We start from the raw sequence: 20,807 nt of genomic DNA, 5'->3' as shown, positions 1-20,807 counted from the left end.
TAAGAACTGAAACAATCCTAAGGAAAACAACTGAAAACATACACACTAGCACTAACAGACATCAAGTCTTACTATAATAAAGACAAAGTAAGTATGAAACAATGGCAAAAATCCCAAACCACACACCAAAATTCAATCACCTAAGTTTCCAGACAGAGAAGAGAGGGTATTCAAAATGGCCCTGGGTCAAACAGACATTTGTATGAGAAAAATCAAGAACAAATCTTTACACTTTATCTTATACATATGAATTCATATTCATATTAAATTCAAGCAAAACTGAATCAAATATGAAAGACAAAATGATTACCTAAAATCTGTAAATATGTTTAGGATACTGCATAGACGTTGTTTAAAATAAAAGAAAGTACAAGAACGAAGACTGGTAAGGAAGAATGTACAGAAACTCAGAATTCCATTTCATCAAATTAGTCACCAAATGAGCACGCCTATTTGATAAAGATGATTTTTCCCAATGGTATCAAAAGACAAGAAAATATGGAATATAGTTTCCAACAAAGAGCAAGGCTAGGAATCTGTTCCCAATCAACTCAAGACAAAGAATAAGAAGACTGCTCTAAGGATGAAACACTGCTTGGGGCAGAGGCTCCCCTGGGTCCATGAGCTGTTGCGGGCCAATATGGCAGATGGTAACTGGTAATTCAGATGTCAACCCACCAGATGAATTAATTATTCTCTGATGGAGAGAACCCCAGCTGCTTCTGTCTATGAATTCACATGTGCAAAAATAGCTGTGGAATCTCCCCATTACCGTGCATTTTCATGTAATTTGTACATGTAACCTCATGACCACATCTCAATCTTATGGGCACGTATATCTGTGGATAGTCAGGAAGATGACTTCTCATTAAGCTATATAATTTTGGTGAATGGAAAGATACTAGGATATGCTTCATAACTAGATCTATTGCTCCACCAGGACACTTAGAAGCCTGTTTTGTTTCTTTACCCAGACTAACATGAGAAAACAACAGTTTCTCCCCAATCTAAGACAAGCTAAATATATTTAGCTGATTTAATACCTCAGAACAATTTCAAACTAGACCGTCTCTGTAAACAGACTGTAAGTTAAAAATTTTACATATACGCAAAAGGACAGAATTACAGGTGTCTACAGGTTATCAGCACAAAGCAACCTAAAATACTATGCCAATTTCTCTTGCCAAGCCTGGGTGATAAAGGACCCACTCCCTGTGCAAATTCCTTAGCAGCAGCTTGTCTCACTGGGGACTACGCTCCTGGCCTCAGGTCATAGCCTCTGCACCAGGAACCTTGAAGTTGGGTGTTGCCATGGTTACTAACCTCCCTCAGATGCAGCTTTTGTAGCCTTTTATGTTGAAAGAAGTTTGCTGTTGAATGTGTGTATATATAAGCTGTGTGAACAAAGGCACTACGGAAGAATCAGAATGAGAAAACTGGAACCGAAGAAGGAGAACTGGAAAGAATAAAGTGCTTGACCTCAGATTGTGGCTGTGAAGTCTTTTCCTTCAGATAGACAGGAAAGTTTTCTAAATCCCCGCAGCTCTGAAGGTACTCTTTTCTGCAATCCTGGGTGCAGTTCAGGGAGCTGGTCTCACAGGCTACAGTACCTGGGACCCTGGACTTCCAGTATTAAAAACCATGAAAGCACCAGGCAAACATCAGGCAAGTCCCACTTGTCTTCAAAGTCCCTCCTCAGCTCTACAACAAGTGAAGAGGAAAACACTGCAACCTCTGACTGGACTCTGGGCTTCCCATGAACATTAAAATATTATCCTCAGCTCTTACCACAGCTTCAGAAAAGCATTAGAACACACTCAAAGTCAGCTGGTAAGCCTGCCACCCCTGAGAGCAGCTGCTTACTTTGGAGTGTAAGCATGCCACTCAAGTTACCTAGTCTTACTGCCCACTCTACCCAACTGTCTTCAATTCAGCCCTGTTTAGGTTCTATTTGTTTGCCTAACCTATTCTCCCTCTATCTGAGCTCTATTATTGTGAGCTGTCACTTATATGCTAACAGGGTTTCAAATTTGTTCTCTTTCATATATTCTTATTTTCCGTAATTTAAATTAGGTTCCTAAAATTCTCTTTCTTCTAAATTCTCATAGCATTTTACTTGCATCTCTCCTAACAATCTGTACATTTTATTCACATTATGTGTTACCTAATCTATATACACCCCATAATTAATTTGAAATTTTGGGACCCCATTCCTAAAATTACTGGATCCCTAGAACATTTATTACAGTATCTACATAGTGGAAAATCAAAGTATGATTTAAAATAAAAATGAGATTGGGCTGTGATATACAAGTTGCTTTTATGTCCTTTGATAAAAATAGCATCCAAATCAACTAAAGAAATAACTATTATTTTATTTCTATTATATTGTCCCTCCTCTTCATTTTATGCATCCTCTAGATAAATAGCTTCCTCCCCTATAGGATTCAATACTATTCATGCACTCAGTAAAAAAAAAAAATCAAATGGAAAATAAAGGAAGACAGAGTTTTGTACCACAAATAGGTCATTAATCTGTTTCAAGCTATGTGCACTCATGTGTATATGACATGTGCACACTTGGGTATGTGTGAACACATGCAAGTCTGAGAACAACTTCAGGGACCAGTTCTTGCCTTCCCTTTGTTAGATACAGGGTCTCTTCTTATTCCGTGTTGTATACATTAGAATAGATGGCCCAGGAGTTGCTGGGGATTCTCCTGTCCCTGCCTTCCACCTTACCGTAGGACTACTGGAGTTACAGATCTATACTACCAAGTTCAGCTTCATGTGGGTTCTGGAGATCTGAATTCAGTCCTCATGCATAAATGGCAAACACTTTACCAACAGAGCCATCTCCCCAATCTATGTGTTTTATGTTTTGATACTTTCAAACATATATAGAATGCATCATTTTTCGTGCTATGGTACCTTCTCTTATCTTCCTCTCTCCCCAACTGAAAACCTTTTTATTCTCAACAAGTCCCTCTCTGACTTTCATGTCCCTCTTTTGTAACAGCCCAGTGAGCTTAATCAAGGTTGCTTACATGAGAACTTACCTTCCAATTTTGTTAGAAGACTTGATTCAGTTTTACTCTTCAAGATTACTAAATCAGAAATAAGCTCAGAACTTCTTTCATTGGACACCAGAGAGTCTTTGAAATGGACACTTTGAATGGGCTAAACAAAAAGCATAGAAAGATTTCAAATAAGATAACAATATTATAAATAACAGTACTCCTAATTTGTCCTACTGTTCAATATAATAAAGCTTTATCTATGTGAAATGACTGCAAAACTTTATCTCATATTTGAGTAGGCTCACAAACTCAGAAAATATTAATTTTCTCAATTACTGATTAAACATCAGAACAGGCATAACCATTAACTTGGTTAATTTGCTTTTTCAGTGGACATATTAATATTACTTAATTATTACACTATATCTCACCCAACAAAGAAAGGGTTAGAAGGTTTATATCCACCATAGAAAAAGTCTGATGACAAGAGAAAATATAATTAACTTATTTACATTATTATACTTTTTATTTAGTTTGTGTTTATGGGTTGTGCAGTGCTGGGAAATGAGCCCAAAGCCCCACATACAGCAGCGAAGTCTCTACCACTCAGCCAAAACCCCCCGCTCTGATTTTATTGTATCACTAAGAAACAGCACTAATAAAAATTAGCCCTTGCATAACCTCAAGACAGTAGTTATTATAAACTCAGAGAGTAATCTTTTTATATAATTACGTATCATTCCCTAAAAATAGAGAAAATTAGTATTTCAAAGCATAAGACCATTAAAGCTTGTAATGTTGAAAATTTATACCACAATGGCAGGGATTTAAGTCAAGTGTGCTAAGAACATTAAACCCCTAGAAATCACTGCACATGGAGCTGGTCACATCTGTGCAGAGTTAACCAAGGTGGGGCGGGGCAGATTAACTTTGATACTTATGCTCTCATCTCATCAGAGCGCCAACATGGGCTCTGATTTTAAAGATGCTTTGAGTCATGAGGTAAAACATAGTAATAAACAAAACATGGTGAATAGTTCCATGTTGGTTTTTAGACCCAGGCCAACTAACCCACTTAAAGCTATGCCTAATTAGTGTACCTCATAGTTCTTCTAAAAGATGGTTGACACTTGCTCTAACAACTTAATGTTTGAGAGACAGTCCAGGAGTTGTGTGTCACCTCCCAGGGTGGTCTCAACCCTCCTGTGGCTTCCCCAATACACTGGAGATAGATAAACACTAGATCCTTTCCCTAAAGAAAGCTTTATAACTTTTAGACCTGGAACCTTCACATTCACTTAAAACTGAAATACCTTTAAAGTTCTCAATTCACAGGAATCATTTCCACTTGGTTTGGATCCAGGCATAATTGAATCTCGGGAATCTGATCCGGATATCTTTCTATTACCCACAAAAAAAAAAAAAATGGATTTTAACAGTTAACTTGAAATTGTTTCATCATTTGAAAATTGGTTTTAAATACACATATTTGATACTACACACGTTGAATTGGAAGCATCTGTTTAAGGGGCATCTTTAAGAGTGACATAATTCTAAAACAAAGGTGACTATGCTTAAAAAGTAGGTGCTGGGCAATGACAAAATTGATGAAGAGATAGGTGATTGCTAATGTCTTCATTACCTAATAAGTCACAGCTGGAGTTAGATAAGAATGTGGGAAAGGAAAAGGACGTAGGTGAGGCTTTTCAGACTGTACACAGATCAAGGATAAGAACGCACAGTGAGCTGCCATGTGGACCTCTATAATCTGGCAAACAGTCTTCTGTAAAAAGTATCAAAACCTGGCTGAATAAAGCTTGAGGGATGGGGAGAATTAAAAAAAAAATACATTTTTCAGAGTGGGAGAAAATCTCTTGCATGCTTCAACTAGGTATTTGAAATGAAGGAGCAAGATAAACTAACAGGGATATGTACTTCAAATGCAGGTACCCTTTTAACTATCAACATTTACTCAAAGTCTAAATATAACAAGGCCTCAATTATTGAAGGTACCAACTAAATTAGCTGTTTCTCAAATCTTACTAGCACCTACCACACATCCAGCATATTCCCGTTTCTTATATGGGAGCAAACACTAAAGCTGAGAGTAGGGAAGTATATCACATGCCATGAACGGCGTTTCATTACCGAAGATGGAGTCTTACAGTGCTGCCCAGGGTAACCCCCCTGGCTCAGCACTGCTAGCTGGAGTTACAGGTCTGCACTACTGTACTCAGCAGTTAATTAACTTACCCTATTTCTTTTTTGATTCTGAGCATGACTAGGGCCCTAGGCTCAAGCAATCCCTAGAACTACAAAGAAAGGTAAACTAACCATAATCACTACTAATCAGAAAAAAAAGACATTCTGACATAGTCTTTAAATATAAAAAATATATAAAAATCCAAACTCAAACATACCTTTTCGAAAAATTTGGCACAGCCGAACCATCTGTCTTCCCATGGTAATCTGGGCTATTTAGAAGGTTTACCGGGATTCTTCCAAAGGGACATGACTAAAAAAGATTTGAAAGATTAAGACACCAATGGGTACACACAAAAATTTCCTTCACAAACCATTACCTTCCTCAAAGTAGACCAAAAATGACTTACCGGTTTAGCTTTGTTAGTTTGTTTTAAGGGATTTCGATGACTTACTTCTGCATCTTGTGGAGGCATGTTCTCTCTGAATAGAAAGAAAATAGCTGTGATTTTTCAGAGACTATTATGAATATATATCTTCATTTACTGCTAAACATAGTTACTACACTTGCATGAAATAGATATCCATATATCTAGATATCTAGATAGATAGATAGATACAGATATATAGAGATATATAAAAGATAACCATGTAAAGAGCTAAATTCATCTTCTTACCCATATAAAATCCTGGCTATAGCAGGCTGTCCCCTGGAATCACAACTGATGTTCCTATTCTGTAGATTTCCAAGGGAACTGGAGAATGATTCTTGGGCAGTTAGTACTGTAGATGCTGTAAAAATTTCACAATTATGATTAAATTTACAAAAAACTAATCTTATAAACTGAAATATTTTAAAAAGACAACTTATAATAGGTAAGAGCCTCACGTAAGGTATGGAAACACAACAATGCCATCAATACATTCTTTTACATGGCTTTATCCCCAAGGTAAAAGCATATCCTTTACTTCTAAATAAGTGCAAGTTTCTTACTTGGACCAAGTCATTTTAAAGGAGTTACCAACACATGTTTGTGCAGGAAGGATCTTTGTTTCTGAATATCTCGCCTCTTATACACCTACAATCTAACTTTAGGTTTTAAGCACTATATCTAAATGATTTTTTTTTGTCATCTTTAAAGTATCCCGAACCCTAATTTTACTCCAGCAAACCATAGTACACACTGAGAGTCACCTGATAAACTTTTCTTGTCCTCCTCTGAAAGCAGCTGCTTTTTCTGGAGGTGTAGGTTGCGTATGGCAATCTCCAGCATCTGCAGCGGCACTGCTCCGCTTTCTACAGCTTTATGAAGAAGCTGTTCACTTTTTTTAAGATTGCCTAAGAGAGGAAAAAACAACTGATTTGATGCAGCACTTTTCATCCTCCACCTCCAGCTTCTTATTTATTCACTAGTGCCTAGGGCGGGAAGCAGTCTTACGCACATTATTGCACAGGCAAACAAATAAGCAATTTCTCATTTCTCATACATACACTTAATTCCTCCACACTAATTCCTGTTCATCACTGAAACAACTTTTAGAAGTTTAATAAATTAACACAAAAAAACCAAACCCAACTACAGCAATTAGAAACATTTCAACCATTCTATGTAGTACAGCAGTACTAGTAACAATCATTTGTTATTACAAACTATTCATTGTAACGTTTAGTCATCAAGACCAAAAATTTGCTAAGGCCTCTTCTAGCAAAAGGATTTACATAAAAAGAAGGGTAAATGGCTAATATCCACTGTTAGACTAATCTACACCCAACTGCCAAAACACAAAATAACCAAGAAAGATTACATACAACTAAAGAGATTACCAAATTTTCTTTCAAATGCAAATTTATCCCTAATATTTGATAAATATTCAATGTGTACATCATGTATCACACAGGATATTATCAACAATAACTGAACTCATGGGCTATAGTGCTATGAATCTGGCCCTTAGGGTATAGAGAATATAAAGTGGGGAAAACACTTCAAGATAGCACTATTGGAAAAGAGTTTCTGAAAGGAGTCCCAGTTCTTAGAGAAATGAGGCCAAACTGGCAAATGAGACCTCATGACATTAAAAAGTTTCCATACAACAAAGGAGATAGTTAATCAAAGTAAAGAAACCACCTGTAACATGGGAGATCTTTGCCAGTTATGCATCTAATAGAGGTCTAATATCCAGAATATAAAAAGAACTTATCAAAACTGCATCAAGAATTCATCTTATTCTTGTTCTGACTAGAGTAGTGAGTCATTAAGAATACAAACAATAAATATAGGTGCAGAGGTGGACAAAAGAAAATTCTTATATACCACTGATGGGAATATAAATTAGCCCAATCTTTGTGGATATCAGTACCAAGGTTTCTCAGAACACTAGAAACAGACCTAACACATGGCCCAACTATTTCCTGGGTATTTACTTACTCAAAAGACATAAAACATAAAACAGAGACTTCACAGCGGTGTTTGCTGCAGCAGTATAGGCAAGGCTGGAGACATGGCTCAGCGTTTAACACTTGTTCTCGTAGATAACCAGGGTTTGGTTCATAGTACTGACATGGTAGCCCACAACCATCTAGAACTCCAGTTTCAGGGGACCCAATGCCTTCCTTCTATGACTTCTAGGTTGCAGGTATATACATGGCTCGAGAACATACAAGCAGGCAAAACACTCATCCACATAAAACAGAAAACTAGTCACAACAGTTAAGCCATGAAATCAAGATGGGTATCTAACAGAGAAATGGATGACAAAAATGTGGTATATATACACAATGAAATTATTTTCAGCCAGAGGAAGAATGAAGTTATGACCTTTGCACGAAAATGGATGCAATTAGAGACAATCATATAAAGAAAACCAAGCAAATCTTAGCTAAATATCATTTTTCTTTTATGGCCCTAGATTTTTATACAATAACATAAAATCATATAGATAGATAGATAGATAGATACACACACACACACACACACACACACACACACACACACAAATAGAAGTAAAACTGATTGGGGCAACAAAGGTGATTAAAGAGGGAGAGGGAGAGAAAAAGGCAGGTGGGGAGAACTGGGTCAGGGAAGATGCGCTCAGCATATAACATATGCCCTACAAAACACTTTAACGATTAAATCCTTATGTTTTATTGAGAAACGTGAAAAAATTGCATGTAACTGAGTACTTTGGTAAACCTAAAGACCTAGAGAAGCACCAATAATTTAAGACCTTATTGACTCAAGTCAAAAAGTCATTAGAGCCTCTGAAAAATGCTGGGACGCCCTTCCCCTCTAAAGGCAGACAGCAATCTGCGGGCAATCACAAATTTGACCTGGCGGCTACTGATACACTTCAGGGATTTAGTTTTGTGTGTTTATAGACAGCTCAGTTTATTCGTTCTCTGTTACAGTTACCATTGAAAGGCCATTGGGTTTTAAAGGCCTGACCAGACCTACCATAAAAAGCAAGGAGATATCAGTTTCTCTAGGAGGAAAATGTGTGTTTTCTAAATACACAGTACACTACAGATTTGATTATTAGAACTTGGGAAACACCTCTGTAAACTGAGGATTCCCAAACCATGTCTGAGTTGTTCAATGTTTTTTTCCACATCAAACCTGGGGAACAGTTTGCCTTGAACAAACCTACTTTAGTCACATCAGGTATAGCCAAAGATCCGCAGAATATGAGGGGAAAAATACTACGGAACAGAGAGCTTAAAAATGTCTCAGGGATGCCCCTACCCACCACCAGCTGCAACAGTCGGGAGAGCAGGCCTTGCGCCTCATGTGAGCAGCACAATAGAGTTAACTCTATTGGCAGAGGCCTGGCTGAGTAAGGAGGAGCTGTCCCTATTATCAGTCATGTGGTGGCGTGGGTGGGAGCAAGATGCCCTCCCCTCTTCTGTCCACCAATGCCTGAGGCAGGTGGGAGAGCTGACCTTGAGGTCTTAAGAGAGGGAGTGCTAGCCCTGCCCCTCACCTGCTGCAGCACTCAGGAAAGCGGCCCCTACACCAAGTCTGGGCAACACAATAGAGCTGGCCACGAGGACAGGAAGCAGGAGAACAAGCCCCGCCCATTGCTATTGTTCATTGCTGCAAGGGGTGAACTTGCAGGAACAATGCCGGGGAGTTCACCCTGCTGGTGAGAGGGCAAGGGAGAACGGGTGAGCTGACCAACACTGCAACTACCCAGGCCTAGAACCTAGAACCAACATCCACCCGATCTGTGATCTGCTGAAGCACGTGAAGAGACAGATCCTGCAGACCCAAAGCTGCAGGATCTCCACGATATAGGCTAACAGCAGAGTCACCAACAGGGGTTCCAGTGAGGGCCCAACATCACTGCTGCAGCAGAAATTAGAGGCCTCAAACTAAAGATTCTTTGCAATGAACACTTGCAAATGAAGATAAACAGATAAAAGAGTTTACTGTAGGACTCACTGCATCAGACTACAGTTTCCATGATGAGATTTCCCTTCCCCTTCCCCACCTTAAATTTTATTGCCCCCGGAGGGAGGGCAGAGGGCAGATACTCAGGGATGGGAAATGAACAGAATCAAGACATATGATGTGAAAGACACAAAGAATAAATAAAAAGAAAGTTAAGCAAAGATTATAATTTTTAATAAGATTATAAAATGTCTCACAGAAAAGATGCCCTGGCCTTATAACAAAAGGCAGACTATGAAGAATCACATGAGCAAGAAGAAATGTTCTTGCAGCGGGGCATTAGGGAGATCCACCAAGTCAATGTCACAGCATTATTTTAACACACCCTCCAGGGCTATGCCACACAGACTAGACAAGTTTATCTAAGTTCCAGTATTTGTATTCTACAAATACTCAGTGAGAAAGCCTTCCTTCAGACGTCTGTGCTTACTTCCAGACCTTTCCTTGTGAACAGAGGGCGGAGTGCACACTCTACTTAGCCACAAAGCACTCATCTGCTCAGCTGCAGCATTTCCGCTTTAAGTTTTCACTTCAAATCTATGATTCAACAGTAATGTACACGAGGACGCGCTTTCACTTATTTACACTTGATACTTTCAGATTACCTTGAGATAGTTCAAACTGTGCAAAAGACACATGCACAAAAGCAAACTTCTTGCAGTTTTCTCTGGCCATTTGAAAGTAGTCATGAGCATCGTCAGGTTCTTGAATACTACAACAAAACATACCCAAATTTAAAAAATCAAAAGGACATAGTTAACTACACTTGATAACTTCTCTTTTCAAAGACATGGATTATTGTTTATGCAAAAATAAAAAATCTAGGTGACATTTGTGCACTGTTTTAGGAACTTTCTAAACTCTGCAACTTTGAAAAATCTATATCCACAGGAAATCATTTATATTAAACAAAAGTATTGGGTTAAAAAACATAAATTACAAGATTTTACTTTCTCTCTTTGTAATGTAGTACATATATAGTTGGTTAAGTGTAGTTTCAAAGCTAAAACTTACGCTTTTAATTCAGCCAGTCTGACTTGGATTCGAGCAAAGCTCTCATTCTGGCCATATTTATCTGGAGGAAGGGCTTCAATTGCTTGACTATAGCGACCGATCAACTTATTTAAAAAAGCATCATTTAGGGGGACACTGCTCTTCTCTAGTTTCAGCAAGAAATTCAACCAGTTCTCTGGGGTGTTCGCCACCATCATAATTTGGTTAACCGTTTCTGTATTATATGAATAAAGAGAAAAAAATCACAACAGAGAAACAGATAAACAGCAAACAAATTAATTGTCCTCCAAATTATAGTTAGGCATTTACAATACTGTCAATGCACATAAGCACCTTGTAATATTACTATTTTAATCCATGATTTTATTGATTTTTACAATAATTTATTTTGGGTGTATGGGTGTTTTGCTTACATGTATGTCTGTGCATTGTGTGCACACGGTGCTCCCAGAAGCCAGAGGTCTTGAGATATCGTTTTAGGATTGTCTAAACTATGTAATTATAAACTTAAAAACAGAGACAGTTGTGAACTGCAGATTGGGTGCTGGGAATTGAACTTGGGTCCTCTGCCAGTACTCTAACCACTGAGCAATCTCTCTAGGTCATATCTCACTATTTTCAACTGTAAGAATTCACACTGGAAAATCCTCTATCAATCATCTGATTCACGTTTCAGAAGTATGAGCCTCTGGCTGGGCACAACCTTTCCTGGGTAATAGTGATAATATCCAACATTATTCCATGTACCTCAAACTTACTTAAACTGCAAACAGAGAAGCAAAGGAACAAGAGCACTAAGGCCTTTTTCTTCTTCCAAGTTTCCTACATTTCTCTTAAATGCCCTGCCAATTTCCTGGTCTCACCAATCCATGCCTTCAGATCCTACAGGGCTTCTTGTGGGCATTAGTTTTATTGCTGTGAAATCTCATCCTACATAGAACAGCAAGAATAAACTTCAAGCGAGACATGGTGATTCACACTTTTCATCCCAGGGCTGGGGAGGCAGAGGTAAGAGGATCTCTGTCAGTTTTGAGATCAGTTTGGTCTACACAGCTGTATCAGAATGGCTACAGACTGTCTCAAAATAAATAAACCAAAACCACAACAAGAAATTAAATTTCAGAAAATCTTGTTTTGTTTTTATAGCACAGTTTCATATAGCCTAGGTAGTGTACAACTCAATACTTAGCTGAGGGTGACCTTGTACTTTGAGCCCCTCTCTACCTTCTGGGTGTCGAGTTTCAAGGAATTCAACAACCAAGTCTGTCCTGCCTAGTGTACACAGTCCTGGGTTAAATCTTCCAAGCATAATTTTCACTTGGTAACACACTTATTCAGTGCTAACTTGTTGTTTTTGTTTTGCTTTTAAAGAAACTTAACTGCCAATCTCCTAATTAGGGTATTTTAGTGGTTAATAAGTACTTTTAAATTACAGTTTCTCAAAGGAGCTGTCACTCCATTTGCTGACAAAAACGACTCTTCTTATTCTGTCAGAACACCTCACTCAGGACTTTGCTTTCTCACTCTGAATTTAAGTTGGCCGAATCCTAACCTAATTTCTCAGTTTATCTTCTACTAATTTCCTAAAAGCTACTTTGTGAAATACCTAAAAAATGCATTTTGTCACTTGTGATCTGGAGATGGATTCCCAAGCCCTCTGGGCACCAACCAGGCTCTCTGCTGAACAGAGAGTGCTTCCAAATCTGCAATCCCTTTTCACCTGAGAAATTTTTAAGCAACCACCAGGAATGCAAGTATATGAAATAGGCATACAAATTGAACACTTATTGACAATAACGTAAATCAACCTATTTCAAAATAATTTTGTCACATACAATTTTACCATTTATTAAGAATGAAAGCAAAGCCGGGCAGTGGTCGTGCACTTGAGAGGCAGAGACAGGTGGATTTCTGAGTTCGAGGCCAGTTTGGTCAACAGAGTGAGTTCCAAGACAGGCTCCAAAGCTACAGAGAAACCCTTTTTCAAAACTCTTTTTCAAAAAACAAAACAAAACAAAACTAAGAATTAAGGCAAACCTATATCCTAATAAAATGGATGTATTTATTTATATTTTACGCAAAAAATGAAATCTTGGCTGGATATTGAAAATTGGAAGGCAGAGAACATCTCTAGTGTTTTCCAGACTGATCAATATTTTGATTTTATTATCATCAATTCTGAGTCTGCCACTTACCATAAATATATAGAACAAAATGGAAGAAATACATTCATGGCAATTTTAAAAACTCTTGGAAATTCTATTCTAATCCTAAGCATAAATTAACATTTTTTGATGTAATTTAAGTCAGCAAACCCGCAACTTTTAAAATCAAGCATTCTAACATATTACAATCCAAAGATAATGGTAATTTCATACCCATGAGGAATAACAGTGGAAAAATGTTAAAAGTTTTGTTGTTCATCATTAAACTATTGCATTTCTGTAGGAGCAAGAAGCTTCATATGTACAGTTAAAACATGCAATCACCTCAAATCTGAGCCAAGGTATTGCAGACAGTGTTTATCAGCACTGAGTGGTGGGACACTGTGTACAGTGCAAAGTACACACACTGTGCACTTGGAACCGAGGCTACAGGGCAGCTGAGCAATGCAACACGGGCACATAGAGGCAGAAGCACTGGGTTTATCCTACATTTGCCTTTGACATAAATTTCAATGACCAAGCATTCAGACACTGTTGCCGATTTTTCCTGACCCACCATTCACATAGTTACTAAGTTCTAACCCACAGTTTAAAAAGATGGAACACAGAGCATCTCTGTCTTATCCTGTGAATATCCATATGCTGGCCGCTCAAATGACATCAACCATTTGAAAAATAGACTTCAGCTTGTGAGACTAATGATTGTTACAAAGCTAGTGCATTACGCACTCAGCTGTCGTCACCCAGTAAGTGCCAACTTCATACCAGGATTCATTGTCTAAGCACTGGACAGAGCAACAGACTGGAAATGGTGCTCTAGTGGAGAACAGAACAATCTCTAAACATACAGATGAATTATACATGAAAGGAATTCGGGCTGAATAAACAGCACAAGGGGACACACTCCCATCTCAGAAGGTAACTGTCTGAAACAGGCACATTAGGGAAGGCCCCGCAAGCAAACGTTTAGAAGTATGAGGAGGTAAAAGTGACACCTGTTTGGGACTGAAGGGACCTCTGGCTATAAGAGGGCAAACAGAGCAAAGGGGGTGGTGAAGCCACAAGACCAATAGGAGGATCCTTCAAATCCAGTGTTTGGTGTTAAGATTAAATATAACTTTAGGAGACTGGAGAGATGGCTCAGGACTTAAGAGGATTTGTTGCCCTTGCAGAAGAGCCAGGTTCCATTCCCAGCATCCACATGGTGGCTCAGAACCACTCATAACTCCAGTTCCAGGGGATCCATACCCTCTTCTAACCTTCAAGAGCACCAAGCATGAAAGTGGTATTCACACCTATGTGTTGGTAACATAGTCACACATAAATCAAAAAAAGATTTTTAAATATAACTTCAGTAAAATTCATGAGCCTTCCTCAGTCTTTTTTAAAAAAAAAAGGAGCAGATAAACAACAACAAACAGAAAACCCTGCTCGTGTAAGGCGAGCAGGCAGATTAGCCAACAGAGCCAGCTGACAGGAGCAGAAGAGGTAAGAAAACTACTCGTGAGTACACTAATAAATGATGCTTTTTTGTTGTTATTTTGAGTTTTTGAGGCAGGGCCTTACTGTATGTCCCCTACAGGCCATAAACTTGAGATCTTGCTGCCTCAGATCCCCAAGTGCTGGGATGACAGGTACAAGGTACCCTACCACACCCATGATGGCCCCCCACGCCTCTCTCTAGACAGCATAAAAGTTTGTAATATTTATCAGCAAAAAAGATGATGAAGTATGAAGTACAGTCTAAAGGATAGCCATAAATTTCTGAAGAAAAAAAAAACTATGTTAGGCAACAAACAGTGGTTGATCTCTTTTCTTTACCTTAGAGGCACTCAATAAAGTTGGGGTTTTGTTTATTTGTTTGCTTTTTAAAGAAAAGAAAAACTCACCTGTAGTTTCAGCACAGATCTTATTCGAGCTCAGCTCATCAGTAAGGTCTTCGTTTATCTTATTTTTAATATCTCTTACTTTGTTCATTATGGAATCAATTGTCAACTTCCTGCCATCTAATTCTTCAGCCTCCATTTCTAAATTGTAATTCATCTTCTAGAACGAAAACAACAAAACATTAATTTTGTAAACATATCTAAATGTAATTGTTATTAGGTGACAGTGGGGCACCAAAAGCAAACCAAAACCAAACAAATACCAGAAACGTTTCGACGAGCCAAACATATCTATTCTTCCCAATATACTATCAGTGACAGAACACTGCATATATCGGAAGACAAATGCTGGCCATGAGTTTTGTTTGTGTGTTTGAGTCAAGGTGTCAAGTAGCCTAGGATGGGTTTGATCTGTCTACGTGCCTGCGGCTGGTCTTAACTCATCTTCTCTCACCTCCCTGGTGCTAGGATTAATGTATACATCACCGTGTTCGGCGAATGCCCTTTAAAACTTCATTTCACTGAAGGTCTTCTTTCACTTTTTTTTTTCCAGAATTATTTTCTCGGGGCCGTCTATAGATTTCATCATTAAAAACAAGAGAAAGGAGGTGTTCTCTTGAATTCTGGGAGTGATAGAGGAGACGGAAGGAACCCGTTAGGTACTGAGAATAAGTTGCCTCTTTGGTTACCTACTCTGACTGAGTATTCACAGACATTGAGAACACAAAGCAAGAAGAAAAGCCATCCTTCCGCTGATTGACTTTCAACAGTTCTGTCCCTGACAAAACTGTGATTTGCGCCTTTGCAATTCTAACGCAAGGATTAAGGTAGTGTCGCAGCACTGGGCAAATGCCAGGCTTTTCTGCGCGAAGATGTTTTTTAACTGGTTAGCAGTCTTTCTTCCTGTCGCTCCCATTACTGATGCTCCACAACGCAGTAACTCAAGCCCACGGCAGAAATGCGGCAAGAAAGGCAGCAAGGGGCTCCCCCGCCTCCTCCCAGCTCCCAGCCAGCAGAGGCAGGTTCTGTGGGGTGCACAGCCAGTCCCGCCCGCTTCCCACTCACTTCCGGGCCCCGCTACCCACTCCCAGCCCCGGGTCCTGTAGCTCGCACTGCCGCCCTGCGCTCCCGCCCACCCGGCCCGGGTCCCCAGAGCCCGCCATCATCACGGCCCCGCAGCCTCCCGCTGGCTGCAGCCGCTCCGCAACGCCCGCTCCGCTGCACTCACCTCCGGAGGCCGAGCAAGGACGCAAACAGCAGAGCCCCAACTCCTCTTCGGAGCCACGTTTGAATTTCCCCGCTGACTTCCCCGCCACCTCCTATTGGTTACGGCTCATCACGTGACAACGCCGGTCGTGATTGGTTCCGTGCGCCGCGCCGCCTCCTGCGTGGAGGCCGGGCGCACCCACCTGCAAACGTCCCGGGGAATTATCCCCAATCTGCTGGAGCTTGCCTCTCGCCTCCGGCCTGGGTCGATCGGCCTGGAGTCAGGGGCTTTGGCTTTGGTGCTCACACGCATGCCCTTCCAACACCCTCTAGGGAGCCTCGGCCTCGTCTTCACCCCAAAGCCCATTCTGCCCTTTGTTAGGATTCTGATGCCCCTCCCGCCATGACTGCCCAGGCTGCGCTCAGCGCTCCTGATCTCCTCCCTCTCTGAGATGCTGCGCTTAGAAGAATAGCTTGACTAGGCTTTCTGTCTGGTACCCAGCGCCCCTGACTGGCTGAGGTTTAATATCACATAAGGGGGGGGGGGTAAGAAAAAAGAAGGGAGGGAGGGAGGGAGGGAGAGAGGGAGGGAGGGAGGGAGGGAGGGAGGGAGGGAGGGAGGAAGGAAGGAAGGAAGGAAGGAAGGAAGGAAGGAAGGAAGGAAGGAAGGAAGAAGAAAGAAAAGAAAAAGGCGGTGCTGTGTGGTCAGACTCGACGCTTGGTTTTCTATGTGTAAGGAGAAACTACAGCTGTAGCCAGAACGTTCATTTTCAGGCAGCATGACATGCCTTCCTCTCTGTTTGCCCTTACTGATACCCAAATCCGTAGATGCTCAAGTCTTTTAAATAAAGTTGCACGGTCTATATACAAACCCTATGATCTGCTCCTGTATACATTTTTTTTTCTTTAGGGAAGGGGTGTTAGTTTTTGAGACCGGGTCTCACTGTGTATCCCTGGCTGTCATAGAACTAACTCCCTGTGCAGATCAGGCTGTCCTTGAACTTACAGAGGTCCACTTGCCCCTGTCTCCAGAGTGCTGGGATTGAAGCCTTGTGCCGCCACTCCCGGCTTCCAGAATAGTTTAAAATGAATGATCTCTAAATCATTGTAACACTTGATTTAATATAGATATGATATGAATATATGTTATACAACATTGTTTAGGGAATATCGACAAGAAAAGTCTGTTCAATACAGATGCAAGTAAAAAAAAAAAGTTCATCTACAGTTGGTTAAATCCATGGGTGTGAAACCCACATAGATAGAGGGTTTGATGCAGTAATCCCTTCTATAAAAAGCCATCTTTGCCGGGGCGCACTCGGGAGGCAGAGGCAGGCGAATCTCTGTGAGTTTGAGGCCAGCCTGGTCTATAAGAACTAGTTCTGGGACAGGCACCAAAGCTACAGAGAAACCTTGTCTCAAAAAAAGCCAAAAGCCATCTTTGGTCAAGTATAAAAGTTGAAAAGAAACCTTAAAAAGAAACCTTAAAAAGATCAGACTATTGCCATGTAACTTAAGTATAGACCTGAACACAGCTCAGCAGTATTTATAGAAATATAAAAACAAACAAACAAACAAACAAAAGCCTTGAACAGGGATCCTGTTTACACACCTGTTACCTATTTGGGGGGAAAAAAATCACCAGACTTTGAAAAGAAGAAAATGAAACTGTTAACTAGGCAGTGGTGGCGCAGGCCCTTAATCCAAGCACTTGAGAGGCAGAGACAGGTGGATTTCTGTGAGTTTGAGTACAGCCTGGTCTATAGAGCAAGTTCCAAGATAAGCTCCAAAGCTACAGAGAAGCCAGGTCTCAAAAATTAAAGAAAAGGAAAAAAGAAAAAGAAAATGAAACTGCTAAGTGGGGGGAAGAAATCAATTAAAACTGATCCAGAAATGGCACAGATGACATATTTGGCTGATAAGAACATTAAAATTTTAATTTTTATTGTATTTCATGCTTTCCAAAACCTAAGAGAAAAATTTAACTGAACATGTTAAGGAGTCATTCAGAGTGTGTGAGAAAAAAACAAAATAAATGTGTGGAAATGAATTGTCCAAGAAATACAGTAGAAATTACATTATATAAGGTTAGCAGCCGATTTGCTGGGGAAAGAAAAAAAATCACTAGGCTTGGAAACATAATTTAAAAACGGAAAGAATGGCGGGAGAGATGGCTCAGCAGTTAGGAGCACATCTGGCTTTTCCAGAGAAGCCATATCAGGGGCTCACCATCTCCTGTAATTTCAGCTCCAGCTTTGGAGGCACCTGCGCTCATGTGCATCTCACACACACACACACACACACACACACACACACACACACACACAACTATAAATAATAAAAAGATATTTATTTTAAAATATGTAAAATTAAACACAGACAAAAATGAACAAAAACATTGGTGGATTGTGACACAAAGGGCTATAAGGTACATAAAATTGGAGGTTTTGAAGGAAACAAGGAGAAACGGGGAAAAAAACTGGCCAGTTTGTTCAGTTGTGATTTTAAAACGCTGAATAATTTCCAGAATATCTCAAGCACAAAATTTATGAATATTGTGGGCATATGACTAAATTGCTTTAGAGGGGTTATAAAAAGAAAAGTCTTAAAAGCAACTGAAGTCTAAAAGGCAATCACACATAGGAAACTATCATAAGGATGATACAAAATATAGATATAGGAGAGCCAAGTCTGTAGAATGTTAAAGAGAAAAAGAGGGTACAGCCAGCTTAGACAAGTCCTTCATCCACCAGAAGCATTATTTGTCATGCTGAGAAAATATATTTTTATACATAGAAATGATGAAAGAATTTATCAGCAATAGTACTAGAATACAAGATACAGTTGAAAAAGTTCTTTAGGTAAGTAATTCTGAATCTACAGTGAGTATGCACACACATATACGTACCAAAATAATGTGTGTGATCTATATCGTATAATGATAATGTTACTAAAAGCCTAATGTAACTACTAAAAACAAAACAAAAAATGATAAAACAAGCAAAAATTAAGAAGAAAACAAAAAGTTAGGTTTGCTGGTGGGCAAAGGAATGAAAATGAAAAGTGGGTAATCAATCCATAATAATCTAAAATGCAAGAGAAAAAAACAGGAAAAAAATACAACATTATCAAAATGGTAGATTGAAATCCAGTTATATCAATAATTGCATTAAATGTACAGGATCAAAAAATTCTCAGAAAAGAAGTCAGTCTCAATTTACTACCTATGAGAAACCCAATACATTTGGAGACTTTGTTATTATTTTGTTTGATTTGATTTTGTTTTCAGATGGCTGTCTCTCTGTGTTGGTCTCAAACTCTTGCTTCAGCTTCCATAGTGGCTGGAAATGCCATGCCCAGCTATCTAATTTAAATGTGAAGACACAGATCAAATAAAAATGAAAGAATAAAAAAGGTATCATGCTAAACTAGTGAAGAACTAAAACCAGGAAGTCTAACTGGGCAGAGACCTCTACAAACAGATCTAGTAACTTGCTTTATATGAAAATGGCCTGTGATCTCTGAGAGAGGACCTGTTTTGAAAGCATCCTCGCATACGGGTCTGAGGCGAGTGTGTCCTCTGGAAGTTGAGATCAAAAGCTTGGAAGTCTAGTTGCAGATTCCGTACCACAAATCTTCACACAGTTAGAAAGACAGACCTCATTCTCTGATGGATGCAAGTAGTTTTTAAAAACATATTTCAACACCCAATTTGCAGGCCTGGACAGATGTGAACAGCTAACAACTGAAGTGTTCTTGCCAAAACTTCAGAGTGGGGAAATGGGATGTAATTGGAATAATAAATCTGTTCTGGATAGAAACGTGTGGACTGCACAGTATCTCCTCTGGATTCTGCACTTTGCCAGGACCCAGAAAGTTTGTCTGGAGAGGACTGAAAGTAAACTAGGAAGAGAAAGGCAAATGACAGACAAATGCTGCCCTATGATGTATGCTGTTGTGCAGTCAGATGCTGGCCCTCTCTGGTTTACTTAAAATACTGAATATTTCTAGTGAACCAGACAGACAGTCTTGCATCTTCATGTCAGAATATGGACTCATCAACTTTGTTACCAAAACGGAATTCTAGAAAATTCTTAAACAACAATTACATTTTTCTCAGCCTGAAGGCTGGAAACCCAAGGGAGATGCCAACAGAAATAGTTTCCCGTGTTGCCTCTTCCCTTAGTGTGAATAAGGTGTCACTCTGTCTGTACAAGGGGTTTTGGTTGCTGTTTGTTTCCTGTGTGGGGGCAGAGACAAATTGTCTGTGGTAGCTCTTCCTATAAAGATGTTAATCGTATTGGATTAGAACTCCACCCTTATGACTTCATTCCACCTTAATTACCTCCTTACAGGCCTTACTTCTAAATATAATCACATTGTGGATTGTGTTTTGGGAAGACATAATTCAGTCCAGAAGGAGCTGTGTCTAGGGAGAGTGGAAGAATTAGCCTAGTGTTTGCAAGCCGACTGTCCCTCAGTAATACTTATTACTTGGAAATTTTGCTTGCAATGCTAAGAACCAAATCCCAGGGCCTCTGTATGCTAAGTAAGAGCTCTACTATTGAGCTATCCTCCATCGCGAAGGAAGTGTTGTTAGTCACGTTTCTCATTACTGTGACAAAATCCCCGATGGAAGCAATGTAAAGACAGGTTTAATTTGGCTCACAATTTGAGGGCATCGTCCATCACAGGAGGGAAGTCACGGCAGCAAGACTCTGAGGCCTTGTCTGATCACACCCACTGTCAGGAAACAAAGAGATGAAGGCTGGCACAGCCTTCTTTCTCCCTTTCACACTAGGAGCCCAGCCCCTAGGATGGTGCCGCCTACACCTGGGGTTTCTTACCTTGATCAACCCAATC

The 20,807-nt window shown here is 39.7% G+C and overlaps 1 protein-coding gene and 1 long non-coding RNA gene across 7 annotated transcripts in view; one reads left to right on the top strand and one right to left on the bottom strand.

The window, feature by feature from the left end:
- LOC148122248 (uncharacterized) overlaps positions 1-15,624 on the top strand; it is a 79,847-nt gene extending 64,223 nt beyond the window's left edge. The window contains exon 3 of the long non-coding RNA XR_015737686.1: positions 15,292-15,624. This is a non-coding gene — a long non-coding RNA (uncharacterized LOC148122248). The remainder of the gene's footprint in view (positions 1-15,291) is intronic.
- Positions 1-16,281, bottom strand: part of Ttk (TTK protein kinase) — a 43,193-nt gene extending 26,912 nt beyond the window's left edge. For 2 of the 6 annotated variants that reach the window (XM_087905438.1, XM_087905444.1), the window contains exons 1-10: positions 15,967-16,281; positions 14,742-14,898; positions 10,688-10,901; positions 10,279-10,385; positions 6,418-6,561; positions 5,900-6,014; positions 5,633-5,705; positions 5,441-5,535; positions 4,334-4,421; positions 3,060-3,180 (exon numbers count right to left, since the gene is read on the bottom strand). In XM_087905438.1, the coding sequence (XP_087761564.1) occupies positions 3,060-3,180; positions 4,334-4,421; positions 5,441-5,535; positions 5,633-5,705; positions 5,900-6,014; positions 6,418-6,561; positions 10,279-10,385; positions 10,688-10,901; positions 14,742-14,895 (1,111 nt within the window). In that variant the 5' untranslated portion in view covers positions 14,896-14,898; positions 15,967-16,281. Of the gene's footprint in view, positions 1-3,059; positions 3,181-4,333; positions 4,422-5,440; positions 5,536-5,632; positions 5,706-5,899; positions 6,015-6,417; positions 6,562-10,278; positions 10,386-10,687; positions 10,902-14,741; positions 14,899-15,161; positions 15,362-15,966 lie in introns of all 6 variants that reach the window. The other 4 variants (XM_087905440.1, XM_087905442.1, XM_087905441.1 and 1 more) reach the window with 4 other exon arrangements.
- Between the last annotated feature and the right edge of the window lie 4,526 nt (positions 16,282-20,807).

This window comes from Myodes glareolus, chromosome 4, assembly GCF_982192425.1.
Source record: "Myodes glareolus chromosome 4, mMyoGla1.1, whole genome shotgun sequence".
Classification (NCBI taxonomy): Eukaryota; Metazoa; Chordata; class Mammalia; order Rodentia; family Cricetidae; genus Myodes; species Myodes glareolus.
Note: the sequence above shows the minus strand (reverse complement) of the source record. Positions and strands in the feature narration are given on the sequence as shown.